The sequence below is a fragment of the Miscanthus floridulus genome, chromosome 1 (genome assembly GCF_019320115.1).
Source record: "Miscanthus floridulus cultivar M001 chromosome 1, ASM1932011v1, whole genome shotgun sequence".
In the NCBI taxonomy this organism is placed as follows: domain Eukaryota; kingdom Viridiplantae; phylum Streptophyta; class Magnoliopsida; order Poales; family Poaceae; genus Miscanthus; species Miscanthus floridulus.
Window position 1 is genome coordinate 34,227,416 of NC_089580.1, and position 27,871 is coordinate 34,255,286.

Sequence of the window (27,871 nt, forward strand, 5' to 3'; positions counted from 1 at the left end):
GTATACGCTCGGGGTACCCCGTTTTATGGTACCCGATAGTATTCTTCAAAATTTTCAGATATATGTTGTAAGTGTTTTATACCGGTGTTGCAAAAATAGATCGGGATGTTGCACATGTTGCAATGACTATATACGCATGTTTCAAGTGTATGTTCCAATTGTTTCATCTGTTTCAGACGTATGTTGCAAGTCTCTCATCTGGATATTGCAAAAGTATATATCTAGATGTTGTATATACATGCATGTTGCAAGCGTATGTTTTCAAGTATTTTCAGTTGCATATATTTTGTAATGGCTACACACCTGGTTTTCTGGTGTTTCAAACGTTTGTTGCAAGTGTTTCAACTGTTTCAGACGTATGTTGGAAGTGTTTTATCTAGATGTTGCAAGAGTTTGATTAGGTGTTGCACATGTCACAATAGAACCCACCTGCAACAGCTGCTAAGACATCGTGCCTACGCGTGGGAAACGGAGGGGTGGAGCGCGGCGCGGTGGCGAGCCTAGGAAGCAGGGTTGGATGGTAGCGGGGCGTGGGCGGTCCCCTCCTATGTGCGTGCAGCAAGGCACGGGCTCGGGCGGTCCTGTCTATTGTGGGTTTGATCGAACGGGTGGAACCAGATACGTTATAGGCTGAGTGGGAGTTGTGCCCAGACACCTCCTGGGGTCGGACGTCTAGGCGCTAGTGTCTCCCTTACAAGAACTCGCAGGCGCGTAACCATGAGCTCTCTTCAAGCACCTACTTGGACACGACATATATAGCTTGAGCACGCCGGCTACCGCTACCGCTGTAATAATCTTTTACAGTAAAGCTATACATCACTCGGGTGATTTGGTCCGATCCATTACACGATTTCTAGTTTGATATTAGATCTGCTTTTGGCTTCCATCCTCACCATAAGCTACAAGTTCAGGTGGGGCCACACGCTTGAAAGCCCTAATTTGGTTTTGGATAATTAATGAAACCTAGGACTAACCTTTGATCTAAGTGTGTGAATTAGAAAAGGTGATTCAATCCAAGTGATTGAGTAAGATGAGGTCCATGGTGATGGAGGTGGACATGAAATGAAGATGATCAAGCTCAACTTAGAAAAGAAGAAAGAGAAAAACAAAAACCGAGAAGATTAAGGTAAAGGTATAAGATAGGTTTTGTTTTTGCACTCAAGACACCATAGAGGGTGTTAGTGACTTAGGATTGATAGCCGTACTATAAAGAGGGGAAATATTTGGCTAAACGGTTTATCGAGTGCCACTACGTGACATGATTCTTGCATATGCATTTAGGAACCTAGTGTGCTAACTTTGACCCTTGTAAAATGCTTTAAAAAATGCTAACACACGTGCACACACTTTGTGGTTAGCAAGTCGGAAGCAAGGGCGAAGCGGTTGAGGACTTAGAAAAAGAAAAGGAGGCGAATGGTGCTGACCGGACGCAGGGGACTTGCACGTCCGATCCTAAACCCTGGCTCTCGGGCAGTGGCGCAGCACTAACCGGACGCTGGCTAACTCGCACCTGCGCGTCCAGTCATCTTTTGCGGAGGTGGCACGAGTGGCGATCGGACGTGTAGGCCTCGCGTCAGGTGCGTGCTGACGTACGCTGATGCCAGCTCAGGGGCGAGCGCTGTGAGGAACTGACGCACTAGCGTGTCCAGTCATCCTTATCCTGACGCGTTCAGTCGTCATTTTCACGCTCGGGGAGCTCTCTGTTGTTAAACGGACGCTGGAGGTCGCTGGGTCTAGTCAAGCAGAGAGGCGTGTCCGGTCACTACTTTGGGCGCGCGCACAGAAGCGCCAATGGTCAAATTTGAATCGCGTGACGTGGCGAGCGCTGAGTGGCTTGGGGGGGGGGGAGCGATCGGACGCTAGACCGACGCGTCTGGTCATCTCGTAGAAAACCCCATCCTTGACTCTAACGACTCTATTTGTATGGGGACGTCTATAAATAGTATTTGGTCGGCTCTAAGGTATCTCTCTTGGCAATTTGTCATTCCTAACATCCTTGTGTGCCTAAGCAAACACCTCCCACTCATCTCCATCATTGATTCATCATCATAGTGAGATTGGGAGTGATTTCAAGTGCATTTGCTTGAGTGATTGCATCTAGTGGCACTTGGAGATCGTTGTGGTTGCGGATTTCTTGTTATTCTTGGTGGTTGACGTCACCTAGACGGCTTGGAGCAGCGGAGGGGCTTCATCACATGTTGGTGACTGTTCGTGGTCGGCTCCGGTAATTGTGAGGGGTCTTGCACATTCCCAACGAAGCGCTGCAAGGTAGCTCTAGTAAATTACTCGTGTCATTGAGTTAACTCACTTGTGGGTAGGTTCTTGCGGTGTCCAATTGTGTAGACGAGGTTCGTACAACACCTCTTAGCCGCCGAACCACCGAGTGTTGGTCGACACAACGGAGATTAACGTGTCGACAAGCACGTGAACTTCGGGAGAAAAAATGATTATCTCTTGCCCTTTGGTATTCTTCCGGTGATTAAATTGGTATTCATCTTGTGATTGGTTCACTCTTAGACGCGGCGGTATAATCATCCTACTCACTCATTTACTTTTCCGCAAACTAGTTGTAACAAGCTCTTTAGTGTAGGTAGAATTAAGAGCTTGCTTTGTAGCTTAAATTCATCTAGTGGAGCTCTTTAATGTAGCAAGTTTGAGAGCTCTTAGTGAGTAGCAACATAGCCTCTTGTGTGCCTAGTGATCATAGCAACTAGAATTATTGGATAGGTGGCTTGCAATCCTTGTAGAGCTAGAGCAAATTTATATTTCTCTATTTATCGTACTAATCAAATTGCTCTAGTGATCTTGCAGATTTTTAAATAGGCTATTCACCTCCCCTAACCATATTAGGACCTTTCAACGCTTGCCGTACAAAGCTGAAAAAATTGGACGGCAAAGATGTCCGGCTTACGCAGCCAGGCCGAGGATGACTGCATGGTGGCTGGGCGCTGCCTCTCCAGCAGACGCACGGCTCGAATCTAAGGCATGTTCGCTTGAACTTATCAGTCAGCTTATCAATTAGAATCTACAGTATTTTTCTCTCATAATAAATCAGCTTCAGCCGGCTTATCAGCCGTCTTTAATATCTTCGTGGTCATCTTGCTGCGGCAACTGTTATTCAAACAACGCGTGCCAAGGACAAATACGCGACGTACTCAGTATACGTCTAATCTGCATTGGTTGAGTAGTTGCGAATTATATCTCATTAGGTCATATTTTACTATTTCTGTTTGTGTGTAAGTTCTGTGTTCACTTGGAATTGGTTGTTTGTAAATAAGAATTGTCAAAATTACTTGAATAGTTATATGATCTTTTTCTTGGTTTTTTATTTTCTGTCTGCTTAATTTGGTTCCCTTTTGGAATCTTTTAATTTGGCTTCCGGACAAATAATCTGGATTTTTTTGTTTAATATTTTTGTATTATTTTGATAACTTGTATTTGGTTCATTTGATCTGGATCCTGTGGTTATGAGAATCAATTGTTTTATGGATCAGAAACACTTGATTTTATTTCTGTTCTTAATCATGTGTTTAGGTGGCATCCAACACTCGGGTGTCAGATGCTGTGAAACACCCAAGTGCTGAGTAGTCAGATTCCTCTTTTAGGCTTTAGCCCAGTGCTGGATCCGCCGGCGCTCACTAACCGCCATGCTTGTGACAGTTGAATGGATCATCTCTGCGTCCAACAAACGAACCCATGCGCCCTGCCAAAGAGACGACGAATCCAGGCCACCCGGACCGTGTCGTGACGTCGTCGTCGTCTGCCGTGCAAGTCGCATCGGAAACACCGCTGGACACAATCGTCCTGTTGCCAAGCAGCCAAGGCTACCCGGTGGTCAGGTCAGGATCAGGTGGTGTATATATACATACATGTGCGCTCAACTCTGATGCCAAACACGCACAGCAGCATCGATCGTCGGCCGGGCAACAAACACCAAAGGCTGCACGCACCGGCCCCGGCACCCGCTTCACTTCCGTGTCAAATGGCTTCCCGTAAGACACTGCTGGCAGCTGCAGCCATGGTCCTCGTCGCTACCGCCGCATTGCTCGTCCCGGCGACCGCGAAGAAGACTTTCACGGTCGGGGACGACTCCGGCTGGGACGTCGGCGTCGACTATGACGCCTGGAAAAGCGGCAAGAAGTTCAAGGTCGGCGACACGCTCGGTACGTACATGTAACCGTAACTGTGGTTGGCACTTGCCAGGGCACGACGCCGCCACGGCGTCGCGTGGTGACTAACTTGCCTGGTTGGCTCGCACCTCGCAGTGTTCCGGCCCAACAACGCGGGGCAGGACGTGGTGTTGGTGGACGAGCAGAGCTTCGACGACTGCGTGTCGCCGGACAACGCTCAGGTGCTGAGCTCCGGCAACGCAGTCGCTGCGAAGCTGGGGCAGTCCGGCCAGTTCTTTTTCATCTGCGACGCCGAAGGGGCGTGCGCGTCCGGGATGAAGCTCTCCATCAACGTCCACTGATCGGATTGCCGCCTTCAACGGCGAGACGCGAGGTCACGCCGTCTCGTTGCTTGCTCTCCACTCTCCAGCGTCGGCCACGCACCTGCGACTGCAGTAGTAGTAGTTCGCGAGGGGTTTGGATACATGGGTGGATGGGCCTTCATTTCAGAGCATTTTCAGTACCAACTTACAAATAAACAGAGTGATGTATGTATGCTCCGGTTGTCTGGTCTGGTCCGGTTCTTCAGTCAAGTTTGCTCAAATCAACTTATTATCAATCCACTTTCCCTAGTTTCTACTACTGGATTATAAACCTCTGTCCTGCATTGTTTTTTTAGATGATGGAAAAACATCCGGCTTCATCCTCACGGATGAGGAATCAAACCAATGTTATTACATTACAGGACATAAATGCTTGAAACAAAAACAGTCTTATATGCCAAATAAACTTAGTTTGTCATCACAACACTGCAATTGACTCCAATGATGGTCCTGTATAAAGTTTTAGATTTATTACAATTGTCAAAAAACAATTTTGTTTCTTGTCAACTTGCCCCCGTTAGTAAATACAATCTATTTTCTTTTTCTCCTTGTTTACGTTACAACAACTTTCAAAAAGGTTCACAACACTTATAGGTAGAACAATACCAAAAACAACAAATAAGCACCACCAAAGAGCCTTTGCCAAATAACAATCAAAGAATATGTGTTGAATTGTTTCATGGCCACTATAGAAGCTATAAAGTTTGCTTCCCTACCATTTTCTCTTAGCAAGATTATCTTTAGTTAGTATCACACCTCTTTTAAGGAACCACATAAAGACTTTAATTTTTAAAGGTTGTTTAAACCGCCAAATTTTCTATGGGAAATTGGTGCCTGTATTAGTCAATAACTTGTACATAGAGCTAATTGAGTTGGAACTGTTTCTGTTCAAAGACCAAGTAGTCATGTCTCTACTAAAGATGTCAACGGGGCACCGTTCCCCGATTCCCCACGGAGAATTCACCCATTAGGAGATGGGGATGGAGAGATCTCTTCCCCCACGGGGAGTTAAATGGGCCAAATCCTATCCCCGTCGGTATCACGGGGGCGGGGATGGTATGCAGCCCCCCATCCCGCTCCCCGCGGGGACCGGACTGCACGCTGAAGGCCCACGAAGGCCCAATACCTATACATGTATATATAAAAGGAACTTTGACCTAACCCTCATTCCTCAGCCTCTACTCGCTCTGCCATCCGTTCCCCAAACCAAGCTGCCGGCTATCGCCAGCCCACTAGCGCGCACAAGCTCCGCGGTTCAGCGATGGCGCGCCCCCCGCCCTACGCCGCCTGGGCCCGCGCCGGCATCATCGGAGACTGCCCTGTCCTGCTCGTCGGAAGGAGCTCCCGGTCCCTGCTCACCTGAAGGCCAGCCTCGTCGCCAGCCAGGAACCCGTTCGTGCAGTAGGCGTCGTGGGCAGGATCCCGTCCTGCTGCTCCCCTATAACGAACGCCACCCGGTCGGCTCCACCGGTCCCTGCAGCCGGCGTCGGCGACCTACATCCCAGCTAGGCACTCCCCCTGAGCCGAAGGTGAGGGCCCTGCTCTCCCGTCCCAACTCGCCCCTGCCCCCAAGCCTCCACAGCTTCGCTCGTTCTCCTACCGCTCACTCCTTGCAGTCTCTCTACGGGCCGGCGACGGCAAGTTGCAGATCCAGCACTGGCAGATCCACCCGGGGATGGGGACCCCACGGGGATGAAATCCCCGCGCGGGGACGAGGATGGGGAGAAACTTGCCCCCGATGACATTGACGGGGATGGGGACGGGGGGAAGTTTTATCCCCACGGGGGCGGGGATGGGAGCTATACCCGACGGGGAATTCCCCGTTGACATCACGAGTCTCTACCTGATTGTAAACTGACATTCGCAAAACGTACCCCTAAGTCATTCCATTTGATCCCTATTAGTCCCCTTTTAAATTAGATATTTAGGAGAACACTATTTAGAACTTCGAAAACCATTCTCTCTTTCTTCGGAACAATGTTATATAGATTCAGATAGGGGCATTGCTACGGTGCACCCTTTACTTACTAAGAGGTATATCTTAAATACAAGCCATTGATTTTTTAGTCTTTTTGAGCTAACTAATTAATTAATTAATATGAGAAAATATAAAAACTCGATCAAATCCTCAAGTAACGGAAGAGAGAATCCAGCATGGCGCCTTCCTTTTGGGCTCAATGTGAATACACCAGTTTTGCTTTTATTTTTTCTAATATATATACACACACATTAAATGTACAAAGAATTTTGGACTGAATACCCTTAGTAAATACTTTAGTCTATTTACATACGGATGTAATTATTTTATGTTTTAATTAGTTCTGATATTTTTTTCATAAAATTGGTCAAATTTTTTATGATCCGAGTCATGTTAAAATTGTACATCACCCATATTATACTCAGTTAAAAATATGTGAATAATATCAACAACCAACGCGTTAGTTAAGCCTTGAACTTTAGCGATCTAAAATGTGTTACACGCTAACACATCACATAATCGAGTGCGTATATTATGCTAGCTCGACTAAAACTATGTTACACAATTCAGAAGGTCTTCTAATAAAACACGTAGCTAGCATGTGTTATATATATATATATATATAAAGCATGTAAAGTGGCCACATAAAGTTTTGTATATATACGCACACACGTACAGTTCTATGTATGTTGGACACGTTCTTGACAGTGTTGAAGTAAATTGAAGTGAAATTAAACTAATTTTTATTTCATTCCACTCCAACAACAGTGAATACACAAGACTAGACGTTTTGGGCACGCTCGTACGGTAGGGGTTACTTGCATAAAAATAGATAGTTTATTTATGATAGCTAAATGCATTGGATGGATAGGACTGGTGCACTACTGCACTTGAGTTGAGGTGGCTGCCTGGCTGGCTACATTCAATTAGTTTGTTGGGTTTTTTTTCTTCTTTGGGTGAGAAATAATTGGAGCGGTAGAAAGTGTTGTACCGAAGAAGTGAAGATATACATGTATACTTCAGGATTATAGAGACTGAGATTCATATAGGAGTATTTCAACTTTCAACAGAAGCAGACGACTGGCGACTGCAGCTCGTTCAGTTCGGTGCGTGCCATATGTCCACATCATGGTTCAAGGCACATTTAGGACGCAAGGCTGAAGGCGATCCAGGCTTGTTTGGTCTCAAATCCACGTGATTTGATTCGAAGCCTGCTATGCGTTTTTTTTTCCCGATCGGGTACAACTTGATGAACACTACCCATACACTCCATACTCACATCATACGCATACGTACGCGTATGCGTCCGTACACATACAAAGAAGAGATTGTGATACGACGCCTGCGTGAAAAACACGTAGTACCACCGAACTCATGCTTATACCTTAAAATTTCTAGATAAAATCCAGAAAAAGATGCGAGATAGGGTTAAGTTGAGCGTCTCGTCGATAGTTCGGTTCCAGGAGGAGTATCTCGAGCAAAGCAAAGCAGGCCAGAACAACCACACGGCACTCTCCCAAGACCCAGTCTAGGCAGGCCTCGGGCCTCTGCAGCCCATCGGAGCCAAGCCCGTTGGACAGGAGCGGGCGATGGGCATCAGCCCAAGCAGACATTGCGATCCAGTGCGAGATGCATGCCTCCCGGCTCTCGCAGGTGCAGAGTGCTTTGTTTCCGGCCAGTCGTTTCTGAAGTCTAAAGAGGAACTTGTAGCTCGACTCGTAAGGTCCCGTTCGTTTAGCAGGGAATGAGTCCCTGGAAAAAATCCAGCCGAAACAGTAGGCTTAATTTGTATAAGGAAGCAAATCTAGAATGAATCCTGGACCTGAATGGAGCTAACCGAACGAGCCCTAAATGGGTCTAAATCAGCGTTACAAGCATGTAAGACAAGTACAGTATTTTCTACGATATTAAACTATACTATTATAAAGCTCATTTTATGTTGGATTTAATAAGACTAATATAATATGATGTTATAGATAGAATGTTGATATATTTTTTAATACTCTCTGTTAAATAAAGCTAAAAAAATGACGTAAACTAGTAAAATAAACTATCATCCGGTGGTGCCTTTTTGACAGCTCTTTTTTGCAGCGGATGGATGCCGTCTCATGCATCTATATACGTGTGTATTCTTCCGCTCTGGACCTCTCTTGAGTGCATGTAAGAGCATCTCTAAGAGACTCTATCCGTGAAATCCGATTTTCCGAGCAAGGTGAAAAAAATGCGTCCAACAGGCTCTCTATATAGTTTTCTTTATTTACCTCCACGCTATCCCGGTTATCTCGCTCTTCAACTTCAGCGAGCTGAGGTCCCCGAGATGGGTATCTACATGGCTGTCGCCGTCGTCGTTGCTGCTGCGGCCTTCCTCGCCATCATCCTCACCGTCGACAACATCTCTCCATGGTGAGTATGAATAAATCCGTTCTCCTGCTATGCGGATCTCTCCTCCTCTCCCTCCACTCACCATCACTGAGATTCGTTCTTCTCTGCTCCGCAAACTTCGCCACACGCCTCCACCTATTTCTTGCAGCCAGTCCTGCCGCTCCCTGCTTCAGCCAGGCAGCTCCTCATCTGGCGTTGGTTTGACAGCTCCGCCTCCACCTGGGAATCTGGGATCTTGGCTTGAGCCTTTTCTATCTCCAGCGACAGCTACAACAACATCCTTCAGTCGTCCGCATGAATCTCCTTCGGCGGCTCTACAGACCCACCCTTAACTGATGCTATGCGCGGTCAGTCCATCCGGGTGCAAGCGTCTTTGACGCCCCTGTGGCCCCTCGCCGGTGGATTCATTCTCCTCGTCGCCACCGATGCTGTTGCCTTCTTATCCAGTTGTAGGGTTTTGTTGTAATTTGGTCTTCTATAGAGGACCTCTTTGTAAACTGGCTGCTTTAACTTCAGCGAGCCGCGCCTACTCGCCATCCGGAGCGCTGTCCCGCGCGTATCGCTACCTTCTCCCTCGAACGATTTTCCTCTCCCGCGTGCCAACCCCACTCCCGAGCACTCCTATTCCGTGCGGCACAACAGCTGGGAGGCGAAGGCGGTGGCCGTTCTCTAGGTCTACGAGCGGCGAAGCGAGGACGCACAGAGCAACGCCATGCTTGCCTGGCCGGCCGGCTATACCTGTATATGTGGCCACCACTCGCTCGCCTGGTGGAATGGATGGAGCCTAGGCGGCTGGCCACAGGAGCCTGCGTGAAATCCAGACCGACGGACTCCTGTGCGACGGCGACGGCCTCCTCCACCAGCCGCGGCAGACTCCATGGGCAGAGCTGAGCTGTGCAACGAAAAGGAAGATGTATTTCTTTTCATGACAAGTAGTGGGCCCATCTTAATTGAATAGCAAAATTTATCAAGTCTGTTGGGTTAGTCTTATTCTTTTAGGAGGTTTCTATTTTAGGAAAGGACTAAATCATCAAATTTAGAATATGATTTTAGCTAATCTCTTGGAGATGCTATAAGGATTACACATATTGAGAGGCATTGAGATAGTGTCGAGGGCACTTTCAAATCAAGGAGAGTGGTAGGAAGTGATTTTAGTGTGCATCCTTAAGCTCTTGGCTTGGAGATTGAAGTGAAGATCGATACTTGTTACTCTTGGAGTTGCCGACAGGTGACTAGGTGATCGTCCAAGAGGGGGAGTTGATTGTTGGAAGGCTCCTTGTTTTGTTTTTTATTTAAGAACCACCGATCTAGAGTAGAGAATTCGGTATCGCTCTTGGAATATGAGTGTCGGGTTCATGAACCCGGGGTCCCTCGGGGACCGGCTTCCACGCCAAGGCTCGACCTGAGAGTATGAAGCGACAGGCCGGAAGGGTGGCCCAGTCACCGACCGAAAGGTCTGGCCGAAGAGAAGCAGCGCCCGCCCGTCGGCTGCTTCGGCCCACCTCTCCGACCGGAGCGTTCGCTTCGACTCCAGTTGCCACCGGACGGCCTCTCCGATTGAAAGGCCTGGCCCAAAACACTACTTTCGGCTCCAACCCCGCATCTCCGATCGGGGGATCGCAAGAACCCTGCTCACCGCTCTTCTTCGACCGGCGCACTCAGAGTCGACTAAAGCCATCCGACCGGGGGTGCCCGCTTGGTAGGAACCAGAAGATGTGCGGAGAAAGGCAAGGCAAGGCTCACAAGTCAAAATCACTGTACCAGGGACCATACCCTGCACGAAATAGTACTCTGCAGCCACCCTGACACAAACAGTATTGTAGGCGCCGACATCTCCCTCTACAGTATTGTAGGGGCCGTTAAAACTCCCATACGTTAAGGTCCCCCGCGTGTCTCTGGACATCGATAGCGGTATGGGCACCAGGATTTACTATACCGGGTGAACATAGCGAGACTCCTCACATGACTCTAGGCATCAAACAGTATTTGCAGGTACCGACGTCCACCATCTCTGAAAAAGGCAGCACGACCTCCCGTGTGCATCTGACATTCTACAGTGACAGCAACAGTGTTGTAGGCGCCTACCACTATCTTGTACCCGTCGGTGTGGGCAACAATGCTCGATAGGCGTGGACAACAAGATTCGGCAGCATACGTACCCTCACCCTCTCACTTGTAAAGCCATCCCCTTCATCTATAAAAGGGGGTGCGCTTCCCCCAACAAAGAGGACCGATTCCAGTACGCCAGAGTTCCTTAGGATCGATAGCTCACAACCACAGAACCACCAGGTTCGGACCTCAAGCACCCGCTTGAACACTTAGCTCATAGCGAAGTTTCTGTCACTCTCGGCCCTTCCGACCGGAGCCGACCGGACCTCTTGTACACCCCCTCTTTCTCCTTCCTGTTTGGAACCCCACTGCAAACTTCAAGCACCTGGGCTCAGGAATAAAGTCACCGACTGACTCCGACTGGACGTAGGGCACGTTGCCTGAACCAGTATAAATCCTGTGTCATTGAGTGCTAGGCCACCTCCGATCACAACGTACAATAAAACTATAAATATTCACTAGTTGATCACTTTTTGCACCGACAATAAACCTTGGGTGGAGCTTAACACTTAGTGGTTCTTCAATATAAAAAAATAAAGAGAGGTCCCTCGTCATAACCATTAGCGAATAATTCACTACTTGATATATCGACAATCAACTCCTTATTGATTTGAATAACATATTTTTATGGGTGATCGAAGAAAGTCACAGAACTCAATATTTAAATGTAACAACACATAATAGTATGAAACTAAAGTTATAATATATTTTTTGAGTAAATATTTTTGTGTTGCACGAGACAAAGGATCTATATCAAAATTATATTTAATTTAATATAATCTTAATAGGACATTCATTCTATTATTGTGCAACATTAACTTATATTACTGACGCCGTGGTCATCATAAAACAACATTGTATCTTTTATTTAAATTTCATAAAAAATAAAACATAAATAAACCATTTATGTTGTCATTTCCCATGTATATTCAACAGTTTGTTTTACGCTTAATCTATACGTTACTCGAGTGAAACTCGGCCGCCGCTCACTCGATTTTAGAGCCGTCTGATCCTGCGTGCCTGCGTCAACGGTCTCGGTCGCCGGTCCGGCATGCGTGCAGGTGCAGCCCGGGTGGTCTACAGGGACCGAGGCGCAGGCAACGTGTCTTGGTCGGGCTGCAGGTGCGCGGCAGGCAGTGTGGTCTCTGGTGCTGAGTCGGTGAGCCAGAAGGTGCAGCACATGCTCGCTCTGTTCACTCGAGCATCATTTTTCAACTATAAAATAATATTTTATTATTATTATATCATAGCATAAACATCAGTATAAGCAACAGGGTGGCTGCTTTTGCACAACCCCTATCACCGTCACGTCACATCACCTCGCCCTACATGCACCAGATCTAGTATTCTTTTAGTACATATTACATATTTTAGATTATATTTTACTATTTCTATTTGGTAGTAAATTCTACGTTTAATTAGTGTAAATTGATTATTCGTGTAACTGGAAATGATCAGAATTACTCGAACTGCTGTCTGATTATCTTTTTTATTTTTTTATTTCCTGTATGTTTTATTTGGTTCCTTTTAAAATTTTTCAATTTGGCTTCGATAGAAATAATTTGACTATTTTTTTGTTTTGTTTGTTTAATTTTTTTTTTATTATTTTGATAATTTTTTGGCTCGTTTGATCTCGATCTATTGGTCGTACCAATCGGGTGACAGATGGGTAAAAAACACTCGATTCTGCCTTTCTTTTCCAATCGAGTGAGGTGTCCCTGTTATACCCGATCGTCCGGTACGTAGCCCCTTATTTTATCCCGTTGCAACTTACAGACATATTAAACTGAAGGTCCTGGACTCTCTTCATCAGGCTTCCAGCTTCATCAGGCTTCCAGTTGTGTGTAGATAACAGTCGAGAGCGAGCAATGCAAGGCGCGCTCGATGATCATATCACTGGACGATGACTTTGAACTTCATGCCGGACTGGCAGTGGCCCTCGAAGCCGCAGATGAAAAAGAACTCCCCTGCATCAGAAAGCTCATAGCTGTCGTCCCCGGAGGTCAGCTTCAGCGCGTCGCTCGGCACGGTGCACGCCTCGTAGCTCGCCGCGTCGTCCAGTATCACCACGTTGTGGTAGCCCACCGAGTACACGAACTCTGCGAAGAATCACGACCCGTACGCGTCAGTCGATCGGTGAATCGCCCGCCCACGTCATGCATGCAGATGTAGCGATGATAGGTCACGTACCGAGCTTGTCGCCGACCCTGAACGTCTTGCCGCTGGCCCAGGCGTTGTAGTCCACATGGAGGTGCCAGCCGTCGTCGTCCCCGACCATGTAGTCCTCCGCCGACGCGGTCGCCGGGAGCAGAGCGCCCACGACGACGACGGCCATGGCGGCGGTGATGAGCAGTGCCGTACGCGAAGCCATTCCGCTGGCAGAGCCGAAAGAGACAGCACAGAGCAGCTAACAGCCGGTGAGTGCACCGCAGGCTTTTGATCTTTCGTTCACTGGATCGATGCCGCAGAGTGTAGAGCGCAGTGCGTGTTATGAACGATGTATAGGAATATGAAGTAAAGAATCAAGCCACAGAGGAGACACACGATTTAACGTGGAAAACCCCTCCGATGTGAAGGGGAAAAACCACGGGCACCAGCCAGCAACAATCTCACTATCTCAAGAGTTTTGGGTTACACGCCTATGGCGGCTTACAAGAGAATCAAGTCTCCACGAAACCCTAGCAAGGGTATATATACCGTACCGTACCGCGGGGGGCTCCGCCCCCCGCACCCCCCGAACCTCCGGCCCAAGCCTCCGGCGACGGGCCTCCGCTTCGCTCCGTCAAAAGCCTGGCCTATATCCTGGAGTGAATTTGGAACAACTCCAACAGTGCACACGTATGTGTGTATATATAGTATACATGAAACACCACCGTCATATTCACAAGAACGAACAATGGATGGAGCCGCTAGCTGTACGAGTTGGTGCGACCACCGGCTGCGTTGGCAGCATTGCGAGAAGACGTGTGTTTTGCGGTGTATTCTATGGAGATCCAGCGATGAAAACGGCACTCGGCCACAGCCGCCACACAGTACAAGGGTCTGCCTGTTCGGCTGAGGCTGCGATCGTGGGTTATTACTGCTGACTGATTTGGTGTGAGAGACGATCGTTTATACCAAACGAACATGCTGGAATTCGTCGTCTCATTGGCAGGGTGCGTGGGTTTTCGCCTTCATTGATGACGATCAATTCCAAGAATCTGTTTTTTTACAGAGTATCTTATACGAGAAATTTTATAATAATTGAAAAAAATATGGACCATTCATTAGGTGAGATCGGACGGTGGATGTATCGATCAGTATCAGAGTTGAGCGCACTGCGCACGTATGTGTGTATATATAGTATACATACCCCGCCCGCCAGCCGCCACCATTATATTCAGTGAACGAACAACGGGGCCGCTTGCTGTACGAGTTGGTGCGACCACCGGCTGCGTTGGCAGCGTTGCTAGAGACGTGTGTTTTATGGTGTATTCGATGAAGGTCCAGCGATGAAATGGCACCGGCGTCCGTGCCACAGCCACACAGTACAGGGTGTGAACCTGAACCTTTCTCATATGAGCCGTGCACATGTAGACACCAACTTCTCCCGGTCTCTGACTTTTCTTTCGATTTTTAACAGTGACAATTGAGCGAGTCCGAGGCATGTCGACGGTTGCAGGACACGCAAAGCAGGCCAGAAGAGACACTCGCCCGCGCCGAGCCAGGCCTCCGCAGCCCGTCGGATCGCCGAGCCCGTTCGACGGGAGCGGCGATGGTCATCTCCGCCCAAGCAGACACTGCGCGATTCCCGGCAGAAGGATGAGAGCAAATTTCAGTCGCGCTCGCGCAGCGGCTCTTTCAGGGAAGGCAAGCGAAACGAGCAAGCGTGCACGCCTTGTGGCAACGCGCTGCGCCCGGTCCGTCCGTCTCCCCGGGCGTATACCTGCCACTGGGGAGGGCATAGATAAATCCATGCTTATTCATGTTCAAATCCATATCACCATTATTCATTTCTCATCCTTGTTAATCTTATTCATACTCATTGTTTTAAATTGAACTGCTAGTTTCTATTCATATTTTACATATATACGTGTTGTATATACATGTGGACTGCACATTAAAGCCGGACCCCTGGATTGAAAATTTTGGTTTCACACCTTCAAAATTTAGTAAAACTAACTGAAACTTGGTGAAATAACTCATTATAGATGTCTACAACTTTGTGCAGACCGGTGCAGCTAGATTTAAATGTGGGCCCCACTTTAAACATCGGAGCCTAAAACTAAAAACCTCATGTTCACACCTTAAAATTTTCGAGATATTGACTGAAATTAGTTCATGCAGATGCAGCAGGACTGCAGATGTGGTGATAGGTCACGTACGGAGCGTGTCGCCGACCTTAAAGTCCTTGCCGCTGGCCTAGTCATCGTAGTCCACATCGAGGTCGCCGTCGGTTTCCCCAACCCTGTACATCGCCTCCGACGCGGTCGCTCGGTGAATCGCGAGCGCATGTCATGCATGCAGATGCAGGACTGCAGATGTAGCGACGATAGGTCACGTACTTAGCGGTCGTCCCCGTCCCCGACCACGTAGACCTCCGCCGACACGGTCGCCGGGAGCAGAGCGCCCGCGATGACGACGGCCATGGCGGCGGTGATGAGCAGTGCCGTACGGGAAGCCATTCCGCTGGCAGAGCCGAAAGAGACAGTACAGAGCAGCTAATATATAACAGCCGGGTGCAGCGGCGGATCCAGTAAATATTTTAGGGGGGCTGAACAACACTGCTGCTCGATCTTAAGTCTCAGCCCCCTTACACTATAGAACTTTGCCTAAAAATTCATAGGGGCTCTACAGTAATTTGCACTGCTTCGGTTTGGGCAGGGGGCTGCTGGATCCGCCCCTGGCCGGGTGAGTGCACAGCAGGCTTTTGATCTTTCGTTAACTGGATCAGAGTGTTGGTGCGACCACCACCATTATATTCACAGAACGAACGGGGCCGCTTGCTGTGTTGGTGCGACTACCGCTTGCTGTACGAGGATTTTCGCCTGCATTGGTGACCAATTCCAAGGATGCGTGTTGGTGCTTCACAAATCACGAACAGAGGAGTGTACCGTACGCGTCAGTTAGTCGGTGAATCGCGAGCAAACGTCGTGCGTGCAGGACCGCAGACGATGCAGCGTTGTTCACACGCGTAGCCGCTTAGCGAATGTTGGACACAGTCCCCCGATAAGGGAGAAGATGTAGTTCAACTAATAATTCTCTACATGTGTATGCAGTGGCGGAGCTCGTCAATTTAGACGCCTAGGGCCACTATCAAAGCGTATATGCTCCTCGCTCCAGGTCAAAATACCATCCGCACCGAGTCAAAATACTGATAGATAACAAAACTAACTCATAAATGCATAAGTTTAGATGATACTTAAATCCACAACATAATTAATGGAAATACGAAAGTAGTTAAAAATAATACCTGAAAAAAATTAACAACTCTATACTGTGCAACTATATAGGCTACAAAAATCAGCATAATCAATTATTCATTCATGGAATTCCTAGATCGGTAAAAGTTCAATGTTAAAATAGAACTTAGATTTGAGAATACGAAATTACCAATCTCCTCTTCTATAGCAATCCGCAAGACAACAGCAAATAAAGTAACAGCAGCAGCAGGTTCTCGGCAGATCCAGCCGTCAAGGTCCTCTTCTGCTACCTCCACGGCTCCACTCGGCCAGTGTAGCGGCCAGGCGTGCAGCTGGCCAGCTGCGCCCTGCACCCTGCACCCTGCGGGCTACTACGGCCACTCCCAGGTGGGCACCGGGCGTCGGGAGGCAGTGCGCCGTGCGCGTCCGCGCGTGGGCGTGGTGGAATGGCAAGCGTCAGGGACCGATCGTCGGCGGGATGGAGGACCGGTGGGCAGTGGGACGGGGAACCGACGGAGGACGGTGGTTGGCGATCAGCACTCGGCGCCCGGTACTCCGGCGGCTAGGGTTAGCAGCGTGCCAGTGTCGGTAAACGGTGAGGCTGTGAGGGCCAGGGAGAGCTGAAGTTTGCCAATCCGGACTCCGGAGAGAAGAAACGGGGGAGTTGGGGAGTCGGAACGGGCGCTGCCTCTCTCAGTCTCTCTTCTCTCTTTGCTGGGCCGGAGTCTACAAGATTTGGCCCAACATCTAGAGCCGGTCCAGAAAACTACATATACATAAGGTGGATTTTGGGCCACACCTAGGGCCATGGCCCTAATGGCCCTAGGCCCAAATCCGCCCCTGTGTGTATATGCTACCCTGTAATTGACTTTTATATTGTAACTGACTAGGAGACTTGCCTCCTGAGATATATAAATGAGGGCAAGGCTCTCTAGATCGGCAAAGAGGAATAGACCTCACGGTCTAAACCCCAAACGTAGCGCGTAATATATTTTCCACCTAGACTGGACGTAGGGACGCTATTCCGGTAGACCGAACCAATATAAATTGTTGTCTCTGCGTTGACCATCGAGTTTTACATATGCCGAAGCCCACCAAACATCGTCCCGGGTAACCCAGTGATGAGTTGCCGGTCATCAAACACCGACAGCTGATGCGCCAGGTAGGTGCTTTCGACGACTTTACGCTCGAGAGCTCGATGGACCTCAATTCGACCATGATTTTTGTCGACGATGAAATCAATCTGCTAGGGCGGCAACTCGGCAACCTCCGATGCAGATCGACGCGTACATCCTACCGTCATCTCGAGAAAGTCTCTAACGGCGGAATCCATCAACTACGGCGGAAATTTTTTTTCTCGAGGATCGATGTTCCTAGCGGGTTCGAGTAGTCGGCAGGCTACGACGCACACACGGCATCGCTGTTCGGCCGTAATGCACACACGGCAGGAGTCGGCATCTTTCGAGCGTGGAGTCAAAGCCTGACGCAGCACCCAGCACGGCGCCCGTACGGGAGTCTACTCCGATCCGGCAAAGCTTGGCTTTGGGTATTGCTGCCGCCGCTACCATATCGGGATCCATCAAGATGCTACGAGACTGATCGGACTCGTATGGAGCCCTACACGCTTTCGCCAACGACGCCACTACGACGGCATTAGCACCACGTGTGGGAAGGGAATCCCGGCTGGTTCGTACGCCAAAGTGGATATGCTGGCTGCTGGATGTTTTCTCCAATCAACAACAAGCAAATAAGCAAGGAATCTGCCATGCAAGCGACTGGGATTTGCATGCACACGAGTGCATCAGAACTGGCTCCTACTCGAGACCAAGGCACCCGTCCGACTGCTTAAGCCGATTAGCCAAGCAAGGGCAAGGTGTATATGTGTATATACATGTACGAACACCGTCATGCAAACCATGTCCGACTACCAGATCATGCTAACTCCGCCTCGACGACCGAGTTCGACTCCAACTCGGACACGCCGGGGGCTTCGATCTTCACTCGGATAATGCAATCTGTTAAGGGTTGGACTACACCTCCGGGTTGCCTGCCGCTGCTACGGCAAGGGTCTGACTATATGTATATGTGTATATGCATGTACGCATATGTCCTGCACGTACAAAGTTTTGGGATCCGACTTCGTCAAGCCGTCCAAACCGGAAGCAAGCTGTCCGACTCCTGTCCGACTGCATCGACCAGCGTGGCGTCAAGTCTACATCCACCTACTCGGATACAGCAGCTCACCGACTCCTCTTCTCGACCATGAATCAAGCTAAGTCAAGCTTTAATATTTTTCTAAATATTCTTTAATCTCCCCGGTGAGGGCGGCCTCCCGCTACACCGCCGGCATCCATATCCGGAAGATCCGGTTTAGATTAGATAGGATCGAGGAGTCCAAATCTATAAGGACATTCCTTGTTAGATTACTTAAGATGCAAGTCTACTCGGAACTATAAATAAATAGGCAATTTAATCATCTGGGATCAAGAAAAGAACAGCCTAAGGGCTTCCCTATCCCTCCCCCCCCCCCCCCTCCCCTCTCTCTCTCTCCAGCGTCTCCCTCTCCCTCTCCTCTCTCCATGCGCCATCTCCTGCTCCTCTTTCCCCAAACCCTAGCCGCCACCTCTCCTCCACCATAGTCGTTGCCCCTTAGAAGCCCCCTCCCAACCGAATTACACCTGGTATCCGGAGACCAAAACGATCCTAACCGCGCTGATGGACAACTTCAACAAGAACATCCGCAACAGCAGGTTCGTTCCTCATGGGAACGACTTCTACCACATCGTCGACAACGGGTATGCTCCGAACAACAACTTCGGGGCTCCCGCCACCACAAACAACAACAACAACAGCCCACTATTGTCCAGTACCACAGCCCCCTCGTTGCCCTGCTGCACCCTGCATCAAACATGCGGCCAGCCGCGCCGCCGCCAGTCATCTCTACAGCGGCCTCGACACCAAGCTTATGGAGAACGACGCTCGCCACAACAACGAGCACCCACGTCACCAAGAGCACCTCGACATCTGCAAAGTCACCGACTAGTGGATGAAGAAGTTCGGCCACCTCTTCGCTCGCCTCGACAACCCTGAACCGATAGCGGATCCAAACTGGCTTTCGGAAGAGACTGCCTTAGCACCGATCACCAACCTCAGGGCTCCCGCGACCGACACCACCAAGCTGACGAACAACAACGCCCGCCTGAGCAACATCGAGCGTGCACGCTCCAAGGAGGACGTCGTCAATGACTTCATCAAGGTCCTCGATCGTTGGACGCGGAAGTCCAACGAGTTCTTCGATGGGTGCAACAATTCCCCATCGATAACGGATCCAATTCAGCCGGAGAACAACACACCACAGGACTCCAACACCGCAATGATAATCAAGGCAAAACAAGAACAGGAGATCGTTGCAGATCAACTCAAGGAGGACAACAAGCATCTCAAGGAGATGCTACCTCTTCTGCCCCCGTACCTGCCAGCAGATACAGCGGCACCTCTAGAGGCAATACGCTCAGCACATATACCACCGCTGCAATTGATAGCAATAGGACCTTCACCAACCCCCCAACAACACTAAGCCCAGCTGTCCTTCCCCATGATCGACGGCACGACAGACCCACTATCGTGGCTCAACTGCTGTGAGACCTTCGGAGGCCAAGACGCCGCCAACGACATGGTGCCAGCCAAGGCATGAAGGCAAGCTAGCACACTTCCTCTGCCTGATGATGTGGGATACGGTCTTCATTATTCTATCCACGTCAGTGGGGATAGAATACATCTGAATCAAGCTGCCATGCCATTCACTTGTTTTTTAGGTTTAAACAGTTGTGACACCCAACATAAGAGCATCCGCAGTCATTGCATAGGATCATACGCCACATCTGTCCGATGGTGCACTTTAAAAATCTTCTCCAACAGCAAACGGGTTCACTTTAAAAAATCTTGTCGAGTAGCAAGGTTATGTTGCATGTAATTGGGTGAGAGACCTATGATCCATCAAAAGGCTATTTTTTTCTTCTCACCAAGTGGGTTCACCTTAAAAATCTTTCTCTGGCAGCAAGATTCGGTTGCAAGCAGTTGTGTGGGATCCATGAAACATCACTTGCTTGTTCTCTGGGAAGAATCGATTACCAAACTTGCCCGACTCTCTCTCTCTCTCCAAGATGCATCGCTTTGAGGAAGCCACTGGAGATGGCCTAATCTGCATCCGCTGCACATGGCGACTTTCATTGTGTTGGAATATCAAGTTTTTGTTAAAAACAATGAGAATCTCTAGCAGTAGATCTAGTGTTTTCTTACTTTGAATACGGGATGAACAGAGGGGAAAGATCGGAGAGATAAAGAGAAAGGTGTGGGTGATGAACCTGAGCCCTCGGAGGGAGTCGCAGAGCCGGCCATCGCAGGTTCGGTGATGGAGGCAGCACACGGGCAGCGACGGGCGGAGTAGAGGTGGCACGAACGTCGATGCGGTGCAGACTGGTGGCGTAGCAGTGGCGACGGCGAAGTCAATGGAGCTTCCCGTCGCTGGCTGCGCGCCCTCTTAGATCGGTCTAGGGTTTGTCGGTGGGTTTGCGGCTTACGGCGAACCTCGTGCTTTGAGCCGCCGGCCCCCACCTCTTTATATAGCGCAGTGCGACGGGGGCCCACCAACCATGTAGGGTTGGGCGCCCCCGATCAGGGCGCGAGACCAAGGCCCAATAGGCCGTTGGGCTTATTGGTCAGGAGATCAATCTAACATTCCCCCCCTTGATCTCACTATTACTTTTATCTTTAAACTTTAAACTTCAATCCTTTTATCCTTACTCATTTCTTCACAGATGATGCATAGAGCATGTCTCATCGTCACGGTCAATCGCCGATAGATTTAACAGCTACAATGCACGTCTCTGATCTGAAATAGTTACTTTAACTTTTGGGCCCTTTATAGTCCAGGAATCATAGGCTTTCCCTTAAACCCATGCCGGCTACATGTTCTCTGAACACGTTGGGTGGTAAGCCTTTTGTAAGCGGATCCGCGAGCATCTTTTCGGTACTTATATGCTCAAGACTTATCATTTGATCCCGGACTTTATCCTTCACAACATAATACTTTATGTCAATGTGTTTGGCAGCACCACTTGACCTATTGTTGTGAGCATACTGTACCGCTAGATTATTATCGCAGTATAACTTCAGTGGTCTATTGATGTCGTCAACCACCTTCAAACCGGGTATGAACTTCTTTAGCCAGTTCACCTGCTCCGTTGCCTCATAACATGCTACAAACTCGGCATACATTATGGACGATGTAGTGACGGTTTGCTTTGAGCTTTTCCATGAAATAGCTCCCCCTGCGAGAGTAAACACATATCCAGACGTGGATTTTCTATTATCTCCCGCATAATCAGAATCTGAATATCCCACTATATGGAGTGAATCAGATCTTCTATACGTCATCATGAGGCCTTTCGTTCCTTGCAAATAACGCAAGACTTTCTTTACCAATTTCCAGTGTTCTATTCCAGGATTGCTCTGGAATCTGCCAAGTAACCCGGTAACAAATGCCAAGTCAGGGCGCGTACACACTTGAGCATATTGCAAGCTTCCGACAGCTGAAGCATATGAAACCACTTTCATTTGATCGGTCTCATATTGGTTCCTGGGGCATTGAAAATCCCCATATCTATCGCCCTTGACTATAGGAGCAGGTGAGGGACTATATTTGTACATACTGAATTTCTTTAAGACTTTTTCTATGTATGCCTTTTGTGACAGTCCTAATACCCCTTTACTTCTATCTCGGTGAATCTCGATCCCTAGAACGAACGAAGCTTCACCAAGATCTTTCATATCAAACTTTGAGGACAAAAACTTCTTTGTCTCCAGTAGTAGACTGACATCACTACTAGCAAGTAAGATATCATCCACATACAGGACAAGGAAGATAAACTTTCCATTCTTAAACTTTGCGTAGACACAATTGTCCCCAACATTATCTTTAAACCCAAAATTCTTTATTGTCTGATCAAACTTCAAGTACCACTGTCTTGAAGCTTGTTTTAATCCATAAATAGATTTCTTTAGGCGGCATCCCAAACGTTCTTTTCCTTCCATAACAAAACCTTTCGGTTGTACCATGTAAACATTTTCCTCTAAGTCTCCGTTGAGAAATGTCGTCTTTACATCCATCTGATGTAATTCCAAATCGTAATGTGCCACTAATGCCATTATGATTCTGAAGGAATCCTTACATGAGACTGGAGAAAAAGTCTCATTGTAATCAATCCCTTCTCTTTGTGTAAAGCCTTTTGCCATAAGTTGGGCTTTATATCTCTCTATATTCCCTTGAGAGTCAAGTTTTGTTTTGTAGACCCATTTACAGCCTACTGTTTTGACTCCTTTAGGAATTTTCTCTAAATCCCAAACTTTATTTGCATTCATTGATCTCATCTCATCTTCCATGGCCTCAAGCCATTTTGATGAATGATCACTTTTCATGGCTTCTTCAAATGAGGTGGGATCATCCTCCATTTGAAATTCTTCAGTGTTGTACACTTCATAATCAGCAGGAATGGCTGATTTTCTAACTCTTTGAGACCTTCTAGGGGCCTCCTCAATTGGCACATTTTCTGTTTGAGGCTGTTGTTGCTCCCCCTCATGTGTGGCAATAGTTTCTATAGGATCCTGAGGAACTGGTTCCTCATCATCATTCATTGTTGCCACAGGCGGGATAACAACAGGTGCTGGCACCACAGTGTCTTGTACTGTTGGTGCAGCAACAGCAGGTAGTGAGAAAAATGGCTCATGAATGATCGGAGTGGGTGCATACACCCGCTTCTCTTCAAGGTCAATTTCTCGAGCTACCATGCTCCCCCTAATCATTTCATCCTCTAGGAAGACAGCGTGTCTCGTTTCCACAAACTTTGTATGTCTGTTAGGACAGTAGAAACAAAAACCTTTTGACTTTTCTGGGTAGCCAATGAAATGGCAACTCACTGTTTTGGGATCTAGCTTCCCAATGTTTGGGTTAAAAACTTTAGCCTCAGCAGGGCTCCCCCACACACGCAAGTGGTTAAGTGAGGGTACTCTTCCTGTCCACAACTCATATGGTGTTTTGGGCACCGACTTACTTGGTACTCTATTGAGAATATGAATGGCGGTTTTCAACGCCTCCATCCACAGACTCGTGGGTAAAGTGGAGTAACTTATCATACTACGCACCATATCCATCAGGGTACGGTTACGCCTTTCAGCTACTCCATTCTGCTGAGGTTCGCCCGGTGTTGAATACTGGGCGACTATACCATTCTCCTGTAAGAACCTTGTAAAAGGTCCAGGAACTTGTCCATATGGGGTATGCCGACCGTAGTACTCTCCTCCACGGTCAGACCTGACTATCTTAATCTTTAAATCATGCTGATTTTCAACTTCTGCTTTAAATATTTTAAATTTATCCAACGCTTCTGTTCTTTCTTTAATTGGATAAATGTAGCCAAACCGAGAGTAATCGTCTGTGAATGTTATGAATGAATCATAACCATCCACACTTTTCACAGAAAAAGGACCACATATGTCTGTGTGAATAATCTGTAGAATTCCTGCGCTTCGTTTGGCATCTTTCTTAATTTTCTTTACATACTTTCCTTTTATGCAATCTCTACATTGTTCTAACTCTGAGAGCTCTAATGGAGGAAGAATATCATTCTTAACTAGTCTCTCTATTCTCCCCCTCGAAATATGGCCTAAACGACAGTGCCATAATTTCGACAACGCATCGTGAGCTCTCTTTCGTTTTCTGTTTCCATTGTTCGATGAGGATACATTTTCATTCACATCACATATGGAATTCACATTTTCTCGAAGTGATAACAAATAAAGCTCGTCTTGTCGGAAGGCAAGACCAACACATTTATTATTAAACAATATCTGACATTTGCCATTTCCAAAATGACAATCATAACCATCATGGTCCAACTTTAATACACTAATAAGGTTTCTTTGCAAAGAAGGTACATAAAGAACATCTCTAAGAAAAAGTATGAAGCCATCTGGAAGCTCTAGAGGAAGATCTCCAACGGCCTCAACATCTGCTTGTACTCCATTTGTGACTTTAATAAAACTTTCGCTTCTTTGCAAAGTTCTCATCGAACGGAATCCCTGTAATGAATTAGCAACATGAATAGTTGCTCCTGAATCAATTCACCAAGTAGATTTTGAAAACTTTACATATAAGGATTCATTTACGAACGTAATAATGTTCTCACCTTTATTCTTCATAATCATCTTTAAGAAATCAGGACAATTCTTTTTATAATGTCCCGTCTTCTTGCAGTGGAGACACTGGTCTTTAGCCACTGGGAATTGCTGGTTCTGAGACTGTTGCATGGGACCTTTTCCAGATGACTTGGAGGAAGAACTGTTATTATAGTTCTTTTTCTTATCTTTTAGGTAGTTGACAGAACCACCTTGTGAAACTTTTATTCTTTCCTCCTCCTGCACACACATGGCTATGAGCTTTTCCAAATCCCATTTTTCAGGCTGTATGTTGTAATTAACAACAAAGGTGTCAAATTCTTTGGGCAAAGAAGCAAAAATCAAATGAATAAGAAACTCATCCTTGAGTGCCAAATCCATTGGTTTGAGCTTAGATGCCAGATTGCTCATTCTCAGTATGTGCTCTCTAATGCCACTGTCGCCACCAGAGTACCTTTCTGTAACCAGCTGCTTGATCAGCTAGGTTGCATATGTCTTTGAAGAGCCAGTGAACTGACTCTTTATTCTGTCTAGGTACTCTGTGACCGTGTCACAGTCTGGAATTGAGCCCACAATAGCAGGCTCAATCGTGTTCTTTATCACTGCCAGACACTTCTTGTTGGCAGTGACCCATTTCCTATGCTCAAGGTCATAGGACATCTTTACGGGAGCAAAATCCCGCTCTCTGTTCTGCCATGCAGCATCAGTCTCATCTGTCTCCCTCACCGGTGCCACAGGTTCTTTAGGACACGGTGTGGTGACAACCCAGTCCACCTCAGCGAGGATAAAGGCTAGGTCTATCTTTTTCTTCCACTCAATATAGTTATCACCTTTTAGAGTGGGGATCTCTTTGATACAACTCATCAAGTTGTATCCTCCTGAAAACACAATTCAAATAGTGTGAGAACAGAAAAAACAACAATAGTTGCATGCCTTAGTTTAACGTTGGTCAAAATTAAAATATACAATTATTTTATACATTAAATCTACATCACCGTTGGGCAGAAATAGAAATAATGCATAATCATTAAAATTATAATATTGCTATTAACAACGTTGGTCAGAAAATAACAATATCATAATCAACTCATATTTATCTCTTGGCTCTTAAAATCAAATTCTCCCGTTGGTTCGAATTTAATTAAAAGTCCATAATTACTTTAAATACGCAGCGGAAACATCAATCAATAATTTCATAATGATTTTTAGAAGCATTTAAACTGTACATATACACTCTCTGTAAAATATATCGCGTTGGTTCAATATTGTACAGAGATATATCCGCAAAACTTTACAAAATTCATTCAAGTGCTTCTGAAAATAAACTTAAATGAAAAACTGTTACTATTTCATTTGAGCCGTAGGCCAACGTAGTGGTCCAGCTACCAAAACCGGCCCGCGGCCAGGCTTCACGCCGCTTCCTGGCCTTAACCTGGGCCTGGGCCGCGCAAAACCCCTTTGGGCCGATTTTACCCGCAAGCCCAGCGAGCGGCGGAGCGATCTTGTCCGTCCGGTTCGATCCGACGGTCCAGCGTTCATTTCGGGAGATTAAAAAACCCCCTTCCGCCTGCCGTCTGCCCTGAACCCTAGTTCATTTTCCCGTCGCCACTCTTCCAGCCAAAACCACGGCAGCGGTGGCAGCGGGTTTCCGATGGAGGCCGGCCGGCGTCCAGACCTCGCCGGAGGTCCTGCCCGGCCCCCTTGCCCTCTTTTCACTCTCCGGCTTTTCTTTCTCAAGCACACCAAGCCAAAATTGTGGCGGCCACGACCGGAGGAGACGACGGCGCCGCCGCGGGACCTTTCGCCGGCGCGCACGCTCGCCCATGGCTGAGCGCGGCGCCGTCGAACGGCCTCTCGACGATGCCCTGAGCCCTCTCGCCGATGTCGGCGTCCCGACGACGAGCGGCAGCTCGCTGATCTGTCCCGTGCGGCGTCCATGCGCTGGCGGCGGTGACGGGAAGAGAGATCCCAGGTAGGAAATAACCCTTGCCAAACCGTCCTTTTTTTCTTGATTTCGGGATCACAGTTAGGGTTAGGGTTGCAGGGTGTTCTTTCCCGATCCGAACCTTTAACTTTTCTCAGATCCGAAGGGATTGGGTTAGGTTTCAACCGAAAACTATGTCGGCCGAAGCCCTCTAGATCCGCACTGGATCTCTCTTTCTTGATCCGATTCAAAATCGGACCAACATCTTTGGGTTCCTTTTGATTGTATTTACTGATCTAGATCCACGTACTAGATAGACTGGCTCTGATGCCATTGTTAAAAACAATGAGAATCTCTAGCAGTAGATCTAGTGTTTTCTTACTTTGAATACGGGATGAACAGAGGGGAAAGATCGGAGAGATAAAGAGAAAGGTGTGGGTGATGAACCTGAGCCCTCGGAGGGAGTCGCAGAGCCGGCCATCGCAGGTTCGGTGATGGAGGCAGCACACGGGCAGCGACGGGCGGAGTAGAGGTGGCACGAACGTCGATGCGGTGCAGACTGGTGGCGTAGCAGTGGCGACGGCGAAGTCAATGGAGCTTCCCGTCGCTGGCTGCGCGCCCTCTTAGATCGGTCTAGGGTTTGTCGGTGGGTTTGCGGCTTACGGCGAACCTCGTGCTTTGAGCCGCCGGCCCCCACCTCTTTATATAGCGCAGTGCGACGGGGGCCCACCAACCATGTAGGGTTGGGCGCCCTCGATCAGGGCGCGAGACCAAGGTCCAATAGGCCGTTGGGCTTATTGGTCAGGAGATCAATCTAACAGTTTTATCTCCTTTAGCCCCGTGCTCGGCCGGATCGCGCCATGCAGGTGCAGCTAGCCCCACCTTGTAACACTTGGATCCATCAAATTCTACTTCCAACAAACGAACCCCAGAGATTTATATAAGATACTCTATCTAGTAAAAAAAGATTCTTGGAATTGGTCATCAGTCCAGGCGAAGAGACCCCCACGCACCCTGCCAATGAGACGACCAATTCATTTCCCACCCCTGCACTGTGTAGCTGTGGCCTGGTATGTCACCATTTTCATCGCTGGATCTCCGTCGAATACACCGCAAAACACACGTCTTCTCGCAAACGCAGCCGGTGGTCGGCGGTCGCACCAAGACAGCAAGCGGCTCCGTCATTCGTTCTCTGAATATAATGGTGGTGTTTGATTATAATACTATATATACACATACGTGCGCAGTGCGCTCAACTCTGATACTGATACAGTGATAACCAGAACCATATATATATAAGCGCTATACCCTGCGGCATCGATCCGGGCATCAGGTGAACGATAGATCAAACG

At 47.9% G+C, this 27,871-nt stretch overlaps 2 protein-coding genes across 2 annotated transcripts; one reads left to right on the forward strand and one right to left on the reverse strand.

Annotated features, from left to right (window-relative positions):
- Positions 1–3,972: 3,972 nt before the first annotated feature.
- Positions 3,973–4,667, forward strand: LOC136478196 (basic blue protein-like). Its single transcript, XM_066476551.1, has 2 exons — positions 3,973–4,163; positions 4,266–4,667. Exons 1-2 carry the CDS (start codon positions 3,983–3,985, stop codon positions 4,469–4,471), a joined length of 387 nt encoding a protein of 128 aa, XP_066332648.1. The 5' UTR covers positions 3,973–3,982; the 3' UTR covers positions 4,472–4,667.
- An 8,187-nt stretch (positions 4,668–12,854) lies between these two features.
- LOC136454381 (basic blue protein-like) lies at positions 12,855–13,332 on the reverse strand. Its single transcript, XM_066454828.1, has 2 exons — positions 13,152–13,332; positions 12,855–13,060 (listed from the first exon to the last, which is right to left on the reverse strand). Exons 1-2 carry the CDS (start codon positions 13,330–13,332, stop codon positions 12,855–12,857), a joined length of 387 nt encoding a protein of 128 aa, XP_066310925.1.
- Between the last annotated feature and the right edge of the window lie 14,539 nt (positions 13,333–27,871).